The 15,811-nt window shown below is 44.2% G+C and overlaps 1 protein-coding gene across 1 annotated transcript in view; it reads right to left on the bottom strand.

The window, feature by feature from the left end:
* LOC147019819 (cGMP-dependent protein kinase 1-like) overlaps positions 1 to 13,053 on the bottom strand; it is a 156,310-nt gene extending 143,257 nt beyond the window's left edge. The window contains exon 1 of the mRNA XM_085893767.1: positions 12,540 to 13,053. Coding sequence (XP_085749893.1) covers positions 12,540 to 12,937 — 398 coding nt within the window. The 5' untranslated portion in view covers positions 12,938 to 13,053. The remainder of the gene's footprint in view (positions 1 to 12,539) is intronic.
* Positions 13,054 to 15,811: the final 2,758 nt, after the last annotated feature.

Below are 15,811 nucleotides of genomic sequence, written 5' to 3' on the forward strand. Positions count from 1 at the left end.
TAGTACTCGAAGAGCACGACTTGGATACCAACTTTCATTCGAAACAGTTGAAAACCCGAGGAGCTCGATGCACAAATTATTTATTTATTTTTGACATTTTCTAAGTTCGTGACCTTGTGACCTTGGGACGAAAATGAAAAAAATAAAAAATAAAAATCGAGCTCTGTGGGGCTATGCAGGTGCCATTGGGCTAACCAAATACCGAAATCCCTGCCAGATTCGACAAACCCCCTCGGAGAAGATGCAACTTGAAACCGGCTACCCCCTAAAAACACGTTTTTTGGGCGTGGCTCCACCCATAATGGGCACACCACGCCCATTCTCCGGAAAACACAACTACATCATGATATAAACCTCCCACCCAAATTTTATCAAGATTGGATCAAAACCCAAGGAGCTATGCTCGGGACAGACAGACAGACACACCCATAACGAATATAGTGGTCACTTACTGACTCGTGAACCAAAAACTCTCGTGTTTTTGTTTAATTACCTCTGCCATGGAAGGCGAAAGGAGCTTATGTTTTCACCCATTTCTGTCTGTATGTTTGTTTGTTTGTCTGTTTGTTTGTGCACAGGATATCTCAAAAAGTTGTAGACAGATCCAGATGAAATTTTGTGGACAGGTTGGGTGTATGACAAGGACGAACTGATTCGATTTTGGTGAAGATTCAGATCCGGATCCGACTACGAGAATTTTTTTTAATGATTCTTCAACATTGAGACATTGGGCTAAACTAATACATAGCACGATATCGCAAAAAGTTGTGGACGGATCCGGATGAAAATTGGTGGACACATTGGGTGTGTGACAAGGAGGAATTGATTCGATTTTGGTGAAGACCCGGATCTGGATGTGGATACGAAAATTATTTAATTTTTAAAGTGATTCTTCTCCATTGAGAGATGGGCCAAAATGATATAGTACTGTGTCGCATGATATTTCAAAAATGTATTGGGCCTGATATGTTCTTGTGGATCAGGCATTAAATGGCAGAGGTATGTGCTCTACTGAGTGCCCTTCTAGTTTACACTGTATCTCTTGTATTTACATGCTTATTTCAATGTTAACATGCTTCATATGTTGTATATACATGTTTAGTCCAATAGTAATGTGTTTATTTATGGCTACCATCGATCTTCCCCAATGCCTTCTCAAAGTCCAGAAACCAAACCCCCCTCTTCCCATTGGCTCTCGGTTTCCACGATCACGGTTTCAACTATCGTGGCATTTTCCAGGAACCTAACCCCCGTGATGTTGGAGGGTTTCCTGTGTATCGTTTTTGGCCCTATCACTCAATGGTGAAGAATCACGAAAACATTTGAGTATCCAGATCTAACCAATTCGTCCTTTTCACACACCCAGTCTGTCCACAACCTTTTGAGATATCCTGCTGACAGACAAACAAACAGAGAGACAGGGGTGAAAACATAACCTCCATCTACCTTAGGGGGTGGAGGTCAAAAGAGGAACAAAGGAGTGTAGCTGAGCAGTGATGCTTGGGTTTTGGGGTTTCACCGGAAGGGTTGATGGCGGACCAGGTGTGCCCTGCAGAAACCTGGAGGGGACAAAGCACGGAAAGAGCAGAGGGTGCAATACTAGAAAGGAGATGGTAGAAGATGGAGAGACCACTGACCTGTCTACGATGGGAAAGTGATATGCCCATAGACTCAGCTTCAACTTGGGAGATTCAAATGATCTTTAAGACCTTAGTTTCCATGGCATCAAGCTGAGCAAAGTGTGAGACGGGTTAGCCAGCCCAGAGGAGATAGCATTATTCCATCAAGCTGCGAATAAAGGTCTCGTAGGTGGATAGGACTTCAGGTGTGCCAAGGAAGGATTTTGTATGACACAGAATGCTCAGTTGGAGACTGGCTTTGGAAGGCATCTTGGAAATATGGTCTTCCCAAGAAAGATCATGGCTGATGGTGAGGCCCAAAAGTTTGAATGACAACTTCTTCAAGTGGTTTGTTGAGGAAGTAGATGGGAGGGTTTTCTAGACAGTCCTTTTGGAGAGACAGGGTGAGCATGTGGGATTTGTCAGTGTTGACATATTACAAGTGTTTGACCTTCTTGTGGTTCTATCAAGGTCTGAAGAGAGGGAAGAGGCTGTTGCCCATCTATCTAACTAATGAGGACTGTCATGGCAGAGGATGGAATCATCAGCAAAGAGATTCAGGGGATTATCTAGAGAGTCAGAGAGATCATTTATGAATATCAGGAAAAGGACTGGGCCCAGAACACTGCCTTGAGACTTCAGTCTTAACATGTAGGGAAGATGAAAGGATTTCCTTGAGAGACACGTGTTGGCTACAAGAGTAGAAGAAGTCAACAAGCCATGTGTGGAGTTAGCCTTGGATGCCATAAGCAGACAGTTTGGAGAACAAGGCAGGATGCCAGACTGTATTTAAAGCATGAAATATGTGCAGAGAGACGGCCCTGATCTCATGTCTAACATTGAACACCTCTATTCATTGTTGGGCGAGCAGAGGCAGCATGTCTAAGGTAGAGTGTCCTGGTCTGAATTGATGATATGAGATTCCATGACCTTCTTGATGATTGGAAGTAAGCTGATACATCTGTCATTAAGGGGATCGGTTTTGCAACTGTTTTTTTGAGGTAATGCAGTGATGTTGGCTGATTTCCAAGCGGATGGAAGATGACCGAGAGCAAATTATAGGGAGAAAAGGGCAGAGAGAGGAAGTGCAAAAGCAGCAGAGCAGTTTTTAAGGACACGTGAGCTGATGCCATCCTGTCCAGCAGCAGAGTTAGAGTTGAGGGTTGAAAAAAAAAACCTCCACATTCTCAGGTGCAAAAATACAGAGTCCAGGAGCAGTTGGGTACAACAGGGAAGGAATGGTATCGAAAGTGAATGGTTGGGGACACAATATTTGGAGGCTGTGACACCATTTGAAGAGAGGGAAGGGATGGAAGGGGAGTATACATCAGAGACAGAGTTAACAAGGTGCCATGAGGTTTAAGAGAGGTGAGACAAGTTTGAAAGTCCAATCTTGAGGTTGGACAGTTGTTTTCTGGCTCTCTTGAGAGTGGACACACACTTGTTGCGAGCTTTGTGAAATGAGCTGAGATTGCCTTCGGTCGGGTTTGCCCTCCAGGAAGAGAAGACAAGTTGTTTCAGAGTGACTGCCTCACCGCAGGATTCAGTACACTATCGTTGGGTAGTATGGTAGAATAATGAAGACGAGATAGAGAGATAGAGAGATAGAGAGATAGAGAGATAGAGAGATAGAGAGATAGAGAGATAGAGAGAGAGAGAGAGAGAGAGAGAGAGAGAGAGAGAGAGAGAGAGAGAGAGAGAGAGAGAGAGAGAGAGAGAGAGAGAGAGAGAGAGAGAGAGAGAGAGAGAGAGAGAGAGAGAGAGAGAGAGAGAGAGAGAGAGAGAGAGAGAGAGAGAGAGAGAGAGAGAGAGAGATATATATATATATATATATATATATATATATATATATATATATATATATATATATATATATATATATATATATATATATATATATATATATATTCAGTGGACGAATTCCCAAGCTGAGTTAATACAAGGGACAATTGATATGGGAGACCAGTCCGAAGAGAGACGGCTGCTTGCATTCCCTACTAATCTGCTCGAGTGAAATGCCAGATTATCCGGCGTCGAGTCAGCTTTTTGTGAATAGCTACTGAGAGATGTTGACTTTCACAAGTACGTGATCAGATGAAGCAAATGGAACAGAGGAAGAGCAGGAGACGTTTGTAGAAAAGTTTGTCATCACCAAGTTCAGAAGGGAGGATTTGTCATTGGGAGAAATCCGGGTTGGAAAGTTGACAGATTAAGTTAGTCCCATGGAGTCACCGAAGTCTTTTGATGAAGTGTCATGGCTGGTGAGAGTGGTACCAACACCCAGCCAATTTGCGTGGTGACAATTGAAATCACAACATATGAGGAAGAGAGAGTTGGGATGAGTGGTTAAAGTTTGTCCATGCTGTCTAAGAGAGATGTCGATGGAGTCATCAGTGTCAAGAGGACAGTACAACACACAGCCGAACAAGAGGTGGAAGCGGAGGGAAAGTCGCAGCCAGAGGAACTCCTGGGGAATGGGAGGTGTAAGATCAGTACATGGACAGTGAGAAATTGAATTATTGGTGTAAAATGCAACTCTGCTACCGGGGTGTCATTCAGGCCGATCAAATTGGTGAAGGGAATAACCAGGGAGAGACACTAAAGAGTCAGGGATGTCCTGTGGGAGGAAGGATTCCGTTAAACAGATGATATCTGGTTTATCAGCAGTGACCTGGATTGAGAGCTCTGTCAGGTTGTTGCAGAGACCTCAGATTTTTGAAGTCCATACAGTTATAGATAGAGGGATGAGGCATTGGGAGGGTGCAGGATAGGGGGGGCAGGGGGAGGGTGAGGCTTTGCTTTGGAGTGGTGAGATGAAGGAGAATGTTTGAGTGTGAGGGGTGTCAGGAAAGGTTTGAGTGTGTGGGGTGTGGGGGTGAGAATGTTTTAGAGTGTGAGGGGTGGGGAAAGGTTTTAATATGTAGGTTGCCAGTGAAGGTTTGAATGGGTGAGGATTTGGTGAAGTTTTGAGTGTGTGGGGGGGAGGGAGATGATGGGGTGCAGAGGAAGGTTTGAGATTGTGGGGTGCGGGGAGGTTTGTGTGTGTGAGGAGGGTGGGGGAAGCATTGAATGTTTTAGATGTGGGGAAATGTTCGAGAGGGTGGGTGAGGGGGAAGCATTGAGAGGGTGGTGTGAGGAGAGGTGCAGTAAGGGGGGACATGAAGCTTTCAGTTGATTTGGTGGGGGTGGATGCTTATTTTGATTCCAGATTGCCAACTTTGACAAATGGAGATAAAGATCATGGGATGAGGATCCCTTGTTGAAGGCACGGAGAAACGCAGCACTGTACGGCCATGGGAGGGGGGGGGATGATTGGTTGGCCAAAGGCCAAGCAGACAAACACTTCTAAAAAATCCTTATGAAGAAGAAGGAGAAGAATAGGAAGAAGATGAGTCAGCTCTATTTCACGAATTATGCCACCAAAAAGAAGAGACATACTGTATACTGTAATATGGTCGAGAAGGAAAAGACATGCAGCATTTCTGAAGGAGGTACAAGCATTGATATGCATTCTTAAATTGATTTTAAATGATTTTGGAAGAGGAATAAGCATTTATATTTAATGTGGATTCTGTTTGGAGACATTGAGAACAGAGGGGGGTGGGCGGAAAATGTAGAACCAGAAGCAGAAGGAAATTCAAGTAGAAATGAGAATCATTAGGGAGTGAAAAGGAAAGTTTTGTTCTTGATTTTTTTGAAGTGAGCAATGGAAATAAGGTGATGTGGATGAGGTAGAACCTAGATAGCCAGGAAGAAGGAAACAAAACGAGGAACATGGAGACAAAGAATTTTCACACTTTCTATTTGAGGATCGGACGTGTTCGGCCTTGAACAATACAAAACGAAACTAATGGCAAAAACAATGAACAAATTAACATGACATATTGCACTGGATATAACAGCAACACCGAGACAAGACACCACCACCACCACAACAACAACAACAACAAAACATGACAAATCCATTTCGGAAAACATGGCTTTTGTGAGGTGGAAACTTTCTTTCTTTATAAAAGGCACGTTGTTCAATCTGCGAATATACAGAAAGTCAAAAGTCCTCGTGAGTGTAATTTAAAGCGGTTACATTATATTATGGTCAAATGTACAATGAGAAGGGCACTTGGTAGAGCGCATGCAGTACTTCCACCAGGCTGATTGGTTTAAATCTTGCATCCCACTGATAGGCTGGATCTGGATTCGGACCGAAACTAAATTTAATCGGCTTGTTATCGTCAACTAACCAACTCATCCACCAAGTTTCTTCTGAATCTGTCCATAACTTTTTGAGCTATCGTGCTATACCTCGTATGTAGTTTTCGCCCGATCACTCAATGGTGAAGAATCACTTTAAAAATTCTCCCAATCCCGATTCAAATTCGGATCTTCACCAAAATCGAAACACTTCTTCCTTGTTACATACCCAACCTGCCCACCAAGTTTCGTCTGAATCCGTCCATAACTTGTTAATAAATCCTGCTCACAAACAAACAAATGGAATTTCTCGTTGAGCAAGGAATTGCCGGAATAACTTTGTAATATCTCCATGATCTCTGAAAAAACAAAAAACCTGGAAATCAATTTGGTTCTTATAAGTTGATAGTGCAACTGTTTAATGAGTTATCGCACTTAGTTTGGTCATGATCATAACTTGGAAGTCAATCGGACTTGAAATGGCGTTTTTATCGCAATTTGAAAGTTTTGATCCGACCCCCCTGACATTTTACCCCTGACCGCCAAGAAGGGTGTTGGTGTGACACCCCCAATGAGACATATGGTTGGATGCAGAATTAGAAGATGCACATTTTAGATTTGGTTTGAAATCGATACGACCATTTTAGCGGACGTTATTGCGAAAATAAGAATTTCGGGTTTTTCGGTGACCTTGACCTTGACCTTTGACCTAGATTCACCAAAAACGACAAGTGTCTAAGTTGGACCATGGCCGACGTCTGTACCCAGTTTGGTCTTAATCGCTGAAACGGTGTGGCTGCTACAGGGTAAACAAACACACAAACAAACAGACAAGCCGGTAGGCGGCAATGGGTTGCCGAACATGGAAACTATAAGATATAGAGCAAAATGAATGTCATATAGCGGATAGGGAATCACCTTAAGATTATGGATATCAAATCTCATCGAGTTCCATCTACTAATAACGACGCAGTATCCATTTGAATGAAAAGTACCGAAAATGTGGTTTTAAATCGGAAATCCCCAAAGTTTGAGGGGGTGCTGTGGGTGAACAAAGATCTAAATCGAAAATCCGGCTCGATCTTTTGTGCACAATGTATTCCAGACGATTTGTGTGAATTTTCATGACCATCCGACCATAACACGAGGAGGAGTAGCATTTGGTGCGAAGGCACCTCCAGCTCTCGCATATTATCGATTTTTGCACCAATTGACCTTTGACCCCTGACCTAAGCTAAATCGGTCAATATGTCCTGAGGCAAAGTTGTAGTACTCATTGAGTACCATGAACCTGCAAAGTTTCATTCGTATCAATGCACTCACCTGGTTGCTCGGGGCTCTTCAATTTTCGCGCATACCCTAATTCTAGGGGGCGCTGCGGGTAAAGTATTCCATATATCACAAAAACCGGAATATATTTGATAGAGCATCACCTGTAGATCATTCGTGCCAAATTTCATAACCCTATGTGGGATAATGGCTTTCGGAATTGATTTCGTGTGAACGGTACAGATTTTGAAGGTTTTTCAGTTGTTGCTAGGGGACCAAAGCGTCCCTAGCAACCATCACAATTTCCAAAGCACTAGGTCATAAGATGTACCTACCACCCGAGTTTGGTCAAAATCTGCCCACGTTAACTACCAATTATGCTGATGACAAACGAACAAACATCCAAAGAAACAGACAGAATTACTGACAATAAGGGTCACCTATTTTGGCGACCCAACAGACAGACAGACAGACAGAATGACACACACAACCGACCAACATAATTGCCGAAATCCAAAGGATTCCGGCAATTAACAGACAGACAGACAGATAGACAGGGGTGAAAACTTGACCCTCATCCACCTTTGGTAGCCGAGGTAATTACTCAGATTACATACACTAGTACGTGCCCGTACGTGCATGGCTGTACGTGTAAAAAAAACAAAAAAAAAACTTTCAAACCACGAGCCAGAAACAACAACCACACAGGCCGTACCTTCGCTCTTGCATGGTCGTACGTACACCCCCCCCCCCCCCAAAAAAAAAAGAAACTTGCAAACCGTGAGCTAGAAACAACCACACAGATCATTCCTTCGCTCTCGTAAACGACGACTGGATTGGGGGATTGTGTTCATCTATAAATGTTAATAAGAAATCGAGAAATTATTAAAATATTGTCATCACTATCCGGAAGTAGTGCGTGCCCGTACGGAATGTTCACATGCATTCCACGAATTATCGCTTGCATTGAAGTAACAACTGCTGTGATACTTACACACACACACACACACACACACACACACACACACACACACACACACACACACACACACACACACACACACACACACACACACACACAGTTAATTAAAATCAAAATTAAAATCAAGTTTGGCTCCCCGTCTTTGCTTGCCATGACATTCGCTGCCATTGACCATTGCCACTTCTACACCATGGTAACTGAAGCACGGACCCCCATCGTAACTGGTATGGCATGTGACATCATCGTCGGCCGGTCGCGCACCGGCCGACGCAGCCACATGTCCTGTGATTGGTAACTAAATGGCGCATCGGCCACGCCTACGCAGCCACGTGTCCTGTGATTGGTAACTAAATGGCGCATCGGCCACGCCGACGCATCAACGTGTCCTGTCATTGGTTGGTAAATAAATGGCCATAATTTGGGCAGCACTTGTCCGATTAATATCAAACCTTGAAAAGGCACATACTCAGGTCCCCAGCAATATACCTGGCAAGTTTCAATTAGATCGGACAAGCGGTTGTCGAGAAACAGCGGAAACACACACACACACACACACACACCTGGAATTATAGATAGATGAAGCAAAAACATGCCTAATGCATATGATGGATGACCACTCTGTATTTTCACACTATTCAGCCTTGAAAACTCAGGCTAAAACCAAAATTACACACAAACACCTTCATTTATTCAACAAATTGCTCATCCTTTTATTTTGCAGTGTATAAGCAACAGACCGCTGCCTTGATTGTTCCCGAAAATAATAAAAAAAATCCCACGTTACTTACATGAAACAAAAACATGATAACTGTTCCTGTGCATATATAATACATCATGGTTATACAGCCCGGTCAATACCAATTGTGCTGGGACGTGGGCTGACACCAGAGGCCTGAGCCTGAGGCCGATGCATACTGTTGCCTTCACAAAATGGCGGACGTATCGTTTGTTTTTCAGGTTACAATTGTGGGTGAACGGTGTAGTCAGGCCAGCTGTAAAAGACTTTCAAAAAGAAACACTTTCTCAAATGGCAGAAACTACATTTAATTGATATAAATATTTTAAAACAGAGGGGGAGGGGGAGGGGGTTGGGTCAGGAAAGACATTCAAAATAAAATGTTCCTCGACTGTACATCAACAATTTGGTTTTGTACTTACTCCTCATATGCTGTGCACACAAATCCTTCCCTCACACACCTCGTCCCTTCATCCCTTGGATGGGCAAGTCAACAACTCCCTCCCCATATGTAATTAAATAAATAGCCTCCAATTTTTGCTCTCACATGGGAGCTTTGTGATGGCAGACTGGATATGGAGGAGCAACGTAGCAGGGGTGAAAGGGTCAACAGGCACAAAGTGGAGTTGAGGGGAAACATGAGGCTAAGCAAATATAGATGCATCACAACAGTAAGAGGGAAGATACAGGTGAAAAGTATGGGTTGGGAGAGTTCTCAGCAGGTGTGGTAAAGCTCAGAGGTATAAATAGGGAGATGAGGTGACAGTGGGCACCTGGCTTGGGTTATACAGATTTAGATTTTTATGAAATAGAGAGGGGCAAAAAGATTTAGATTTAGATTTTTTTCTTCTTCTTCAACGCCACAATGATTCTCACATTCTTGTGGGGTTGGCTGTGGGAAGCTTGGTTAGGGCAGGGATTTGGAATTTATTCACGGTGCCGGCGATAGTTCACCTAATCTTCGTGAAGGACACTGCGGGGTCTTTAACGTCCACCAACGAATGCCGAAAGCTGGGGCTCCCAGTTTGGCATCCATCCGATGGACGGCGCACATTGATGCCTCACCCTGGGTGTGAAACACCGGGATAACAGTTTCTATCTGGGTCGGGACTTAAACCCAGCAGAGACAGCTTAGAAGTGAGTGTGCATACCTGCAGCTGTAGGCCATCCTATCAGCCCGAGCTTAAGCTCCTTTATTCCATCAAATTGTCTCTTTCAATCTCCAGCTCAATGAATGGAAGATACGCCCAAACTGCATGCTATCACCCAACACTACATTAATATCAGATAATCCTATAATGGACAAAGGGAGGCAGACTCCTGTTAAAATGATGTGCAAGTGCAAGTGAGCAGTTTTCCAGGATAAAGTAGCACTCAACATCAACAATGAGGGATTTTAAGACTGCAATTACCATCCATGAAACCTCAGATGTCTGCATCACATTGTGGGAGCCACAGTGTCATCTCGACATCAGAGGTAAAGAGGGGAGGTGTAGGGATATCATATGTACCAATCACTATCATCAAAATGTTGGAATGTTTCCCTATTTCCTTTTACACATTTAATTTTTTTAAACACCATTTCTTGTCTGGGGGAGAGGGTGCTACCAGTGTACAGGGAGAGCAGGCCTGTACAGGCCGAGGATGTCATCATGTTGTCGTGCCTAATACGTTGCAGTGCGACGAACCCTACAGGGTGCTGCAGTGAGTGGCAGGATGTACTGTTTGAGGTCTACACAAATCCGGTGGTTTGTCTTTCGATTAAAGTGTAATTTTCCCAGCCAACTCTCCAGATCTGTTCGTGTGGACCACAGACGCGATGGTGTGTGGCAGACACTTCACGTTGGTCGGGATCCGTGTGGCCATAGCCGATGTGGCACGTTCTCATATCTCAAGCAACGGAACTCTATTCAAACCCAATAATGGATACTTTCGTCACTTCCCAACAATATATTCCATCTGACATTTCCTGCCCCATTCCCAGAGGTATCAAACCTTTCCCATACCTGTTTGTTCCAATTGCTCTTCTTATAGCTTAACGTCTTTTGAACGTCTCAATATGTTCCTCCACATTGCTCGTACATCAAGATCATCAAAGTAATTCCATAAAGCACAATATGTCGGCATGACCCTCAAACGAGTGCAGCAGTAAAATGGAAGTGCTTCGTTTTTTGTTTTTTTTTAGGTGAACCGCTTGGATTGCTTCCGCCACAATGTACAAGCGATATTATTTTCCACATTCTACTCACTATACTTCCATTGCTTCTCTCTCCCTCTCTGTTTATCGATCCAAAAGATGGCTAATGGATACATTTTAATAATAAATGAGAGACAAAGAGAGTGCGGAGAGAGAACTGTATGCGGGGATGGGAAAGATGAGAGGAATAGAGGAGAGCAAGGAAACACTGGGAAAGGAAACACAACGAAAGGTGTGTGAAGCCTTATTTAGGTAACTTAAGGTAACAATTTAGTTAACTCAATGTGGTAACTTAAGGCTTCAGCTGAAGGTCGCAGATGGAAAAATGTTTTTGGCAAAAAAATGATGACACGAGGGCTGTTCAAAAGTTTGAATGAACGAGATGATCACATTCTACAAAGACGTGTGAACGTCATTCTTGAACTTTTCAATATATATGTAGAGTTTGCATAAATACTCTGAAAACAAGAACGACACTCGGTAGGAACGCATACCTCCGCCAGGATGAACAGTTTACGTTTTGTATCCCATTGATAGGCTAGATCTGGATCCAGACCTCCAAAATCTAATCAATTCTTCCTCGTCACCAAACCAACTCATCCACCAAATTTCGTCCAAATCCGTTCATAACTTTTTGAGATATGCTCACAGACAGACAGACAGACAGACAGACAGACAGACAGACAGACAGACAGACAGACAGGGGTGAAAACAGAACCTCCGTCCACCTTCGCTGGTGGAGGTAACACGTCATACTGACTGTGCTGTACTTTTATATTCTTTTAATGTGTCGATGGAATATTGTGAGCATCTTGTCTTTAGAACATTTTCAATGCCCTTGATAATAACAATGATATGATAAATATATACAATGCACCCAGTTGGTAAATAGTGGTGCAAGCTGTCTTGGAAGGGATACACTGAGTGGTTTGCAATTGTCTTCTGAAAATATAATGTGATATCATCTTACTAGAATTCACGGACCAGTGTGTGTGTGTGTGTGTGTTTGTCGCACTACTCCTCTTACAGTTCTCGGCTGATTACATACAGACTTGCTACATGGGATCAGCATGACCCCGATTAGTGCAAAAGGGTGTTTCAAAAAAAATCTTTGCTTGTGGTCTTGGGGTGGGGGGGGGGGCAGGGGAGCAAATTTTCTATGTAAATGTGTATCGTGTAGCGCCGCCTCCGGGTGAGAGAGGGTATTACAAGTCATACCCTTTACAGTACAGTATTCCTGTCTCCACATTTTCTTGTACAGCGAGGTATTTTGAAATACATGTTTGAATAAGGATCATAAATAAGATGACCCCCCTGGCCGCTCCCATAGAGAGTGGGTGCTTCGAGTATATATATATTATGGAGAGGTATAAAGGACAGTAGAGAGACATCAGAAAATATCTTCATATGTATGCATACGTACAACACACACACACACACACACACACACACACACACACACACACACACACACACACACACACACACACACACACACACACACACACACACACACACACACACACACACACACACCTTCCTCACCTCGCCCCTTTTGCGTATATCTCCCCACGTTCCCCACCTCGCTCTCCCTCCGGCTCTCCAGAGATGCCTGCTGCTCTTTGGCGCCTCTCAACTATCCGCTCTCCTTCCTGGCCTGTCTGCCGCTGCCCTTCCCTTTCTACGGCAGACAGAGAGAGGCAACCGGCGCTCTTCACAGAACGCCATTTGTCAAGACGAGAACGTAGTTCGTCCAGTTGAGCTTCCCGGGCTGCCAAGGTTGACCCCAACTGGACCACTTCGTCTTCTCTGACTGCAAGTGCTAACCTGAGGTCGTCAAGCTGGTCCTCTTGGACCGCCAGAGACACCCGAAGTCTTGCCACCTCAGCACGTGACTTGGCCAATGCAACGGCCAATTCCGAAATGGGGTCAGGTTCCACCATGGTCTTCAAATCTGTCAGCAAAGCATGGAGGGAAAAGCAATGCAAAAGGGCCACCGAGGAGTGGAGAGGTATTAGAAGGAATGAGAGGTTTGATGGGGAGGGAAAGGTTTGGGGAGACAGACCTGAGTGGTGGATGAAGTGAGGTTGCCAAAGAGGGACGGGGAGGGGTAGAGAAAGATGGGGTGGATATTAAAAACCACTTGGAAGGAAACACAATCTCTCGAGCTCTTCAACATCAAACCCTATGGTTCATGCATCTTTTGTCACTCTCCTCTACAATGTGTCCAGCTCGGTTAGAAATGTCCTCAATCTTTCTCATTTGTCCTCTATCTTTGTCGTTTCATCCCTCTGTGTACATGTCCCATTGTAATAATATACAAATATATCGGTGATAAGTCACCATGAGGAGTGGAGGCACAGCTCATGAGCTCGTTCTGTTGCTGCTGACATTTTTACACATGATGAACACATCAGTTTGGGCGAAAAAACGATTCTCGACTTAATTTTAGAATCAATTAATTTATTATCTTTAAAAAGGTGATCTCAGGATCATGGAGGACCTCAAGTACATACATCACATGCAGGACACAGACATCATTGCATCAACTAATACCCTTGTAGTTCATGTAAAAGTGCAATGGACAAACATATGGTACAAGGTATTTGAACTTAGGGTTTCTATCCATCACGATCAGCCTGGGGTTCAGATGGGAACACCAACTGGAAAGCAGGAATTATATATTAAAAACTTCTCGCCACGACTGTACACAAGTAGATGCCCCGGTTACCAGATAACTTATTAGCACTAAAACAGTTAGCGATGTGTATGTTTCGACACTGGCAGGCAAGACACCCTTGGATACAAAGAAAGAGATCGTTCCACTTACAGCGCTGGGAGCGAATGGCTGGTGAAGTGACGTCATAGGGGGGAGAGAGAGAGAGCGCACGATGAGGATGAAAGGAGGGAGGGACACGGACAGTGAGGGTAAAGGGAGTGGGAGATCCAGGACTGTGACTCATGGTTATCAAGAGAAGGATCATAGAAAGATCAAGGTGGGGAAGGCATACAGGTGAAGGTATATGTGTGTTAATGACCTCCATCATGTCGATTTGTATGAGAGCTGCACACCGCACATGGTCGGTCAATGGAGTGGGTCTGAGATGGTCGTGTGCCAATGGGGGGCAGGTCGTGCGCCAATGGGGGGCAGGTCGTGCGCCAATGGAGGACAAGTTAACAAGGAATCTGTCTGAGATTGATTAGTTTGACATCAAGCACATTTAGCTGAATTTACTCATCCTTGGGAAAATGTTTCAAAAGTATCTTGATGTATTAAAAGGGGGAGAAATGGTTCTGCAGGAGGATCAAGCGGACTATCTAATGTACGATTCAAAAAGGGAGAGTTTTGGAAATCTTCCAGACACAATGTGAGGCCATCCATTTATTACGTACACATGCATAGACGGCAGGGTGGGGAGAATCAGCAGTCCTTGGTTGTTTTTGTATAACTTCATGTCACTTCACAATGGTTCCCTAGAAGATGCACCGGAGATGGCTTGAGGATGTTAAAATGTGTCTCCAGCCACAAGATAGGAGGACCACTTGCATGCCTGTACAGTCAAAGGAATGTCGGGTGGGGAGACCGGACAAGAGGTCCACCTGCATGGAATGAGCAGCAGTTGATGCTGTTGGTCCACTACCTGAAACTCAACAAGCTAAACAAGTGAAGTGGACAAAGACTTCTTCTTCTTCTTCTTCTTCTTCTTCTTTCGGCTGCTCCCGTACGTAGTCGCCACAGCGGATCATCCGTATGATCCGCATCGTGATTTGGCACATGTTTTACGCCGGATGCCCTTCCTGATGCAACCCTGGTCGCCTCTTACGACACAGGGATATGGTACACCTATTTTAACCGGGGTATACACCGGCCCAGTACACTGGTACTCATTTCGCCGACCTCGGAAGGATGACAGGCTGAGTCAACCCCCTGGTGTATTAATTCAGTGGCCCAACGGGGCTTGAACTCAGGACCTTTTGGATCCCAAGCCGCTGCCCTAACCACTGCGCCAACACCAGGCTTGAAGTGGACAAAGACATACCTTTCTAAACCAGGTGAAGCTGCTGCTGCACAATCCCTGCTTGAGGATTTCCGTGTACGTTTTGCACTTCCATGAGAACTTCATTCAGACCAAGGTTGGAATTTTAATTCCTCCATTTTTTCAAGGAGTGTGCAGGTGCGATCTACTGACAATAAACAACACACGGACCAATCCTTCTAGCACCTTCGATCTGAAGATGTTGCGGAATCTTCTTCATCCGCAAGCAGTTCAAGGCTGCAGGGTGCCATCATTGGTTGAGGGCTGTGGCTGTGCCGCTGATGCAACGCCCTCTGTAGGATTGGGCAGGAATTTGTTCAGGATGCCGGCGAGAGGTCGCCTACTCTTCGTGAAGGACACCGTAGGATCTTTAACGTCCACCGAGTAATTCCAGCAAGCGGGACGCCCAGTTTAACGTCCTTCCTATAAGCATATAATGCCTTGAGAACGTGTGTTAAACAGCTTACTGTTGTGTTAAACAGCAGTAGTGACTGTTTAAAAAGGTAATCATACCTGTTTGTGGTTTATAAATTTTTTTTGTTTACTTCCGGTGGGGGTGCTGCACAAAACGCCACAATAAGTTATTTATACACACCAACAGAGCGTTTGTCCAAGGAGAAAAAAAACCGCTTGGGTAAGGGGATATTATTAGTATTAATATTGTTTTGCAATAACATGAATATTATGCCATTATCATTATTGTTGTGATTACCTCCACCACCAAAGGTGGACGGAGGTTATGTTTTCACCCGTTTGTCTGTGAACAGGATATCTCAAAAA

Source organism: Eptatretus burgeri, chromosome 9 (assembly GCF_056783735.1).
Source record: "Eptatretus burgeri isolate ZD-2024b chromosome 9, Ebu_testis_v1, whole genome shotgun sequence".
NCBI lineage: Eukaryota > Metazoa > Chordata > Myxini > Myxiniformes > Myxinidae > Eptatretus > Eptatretus burgeri.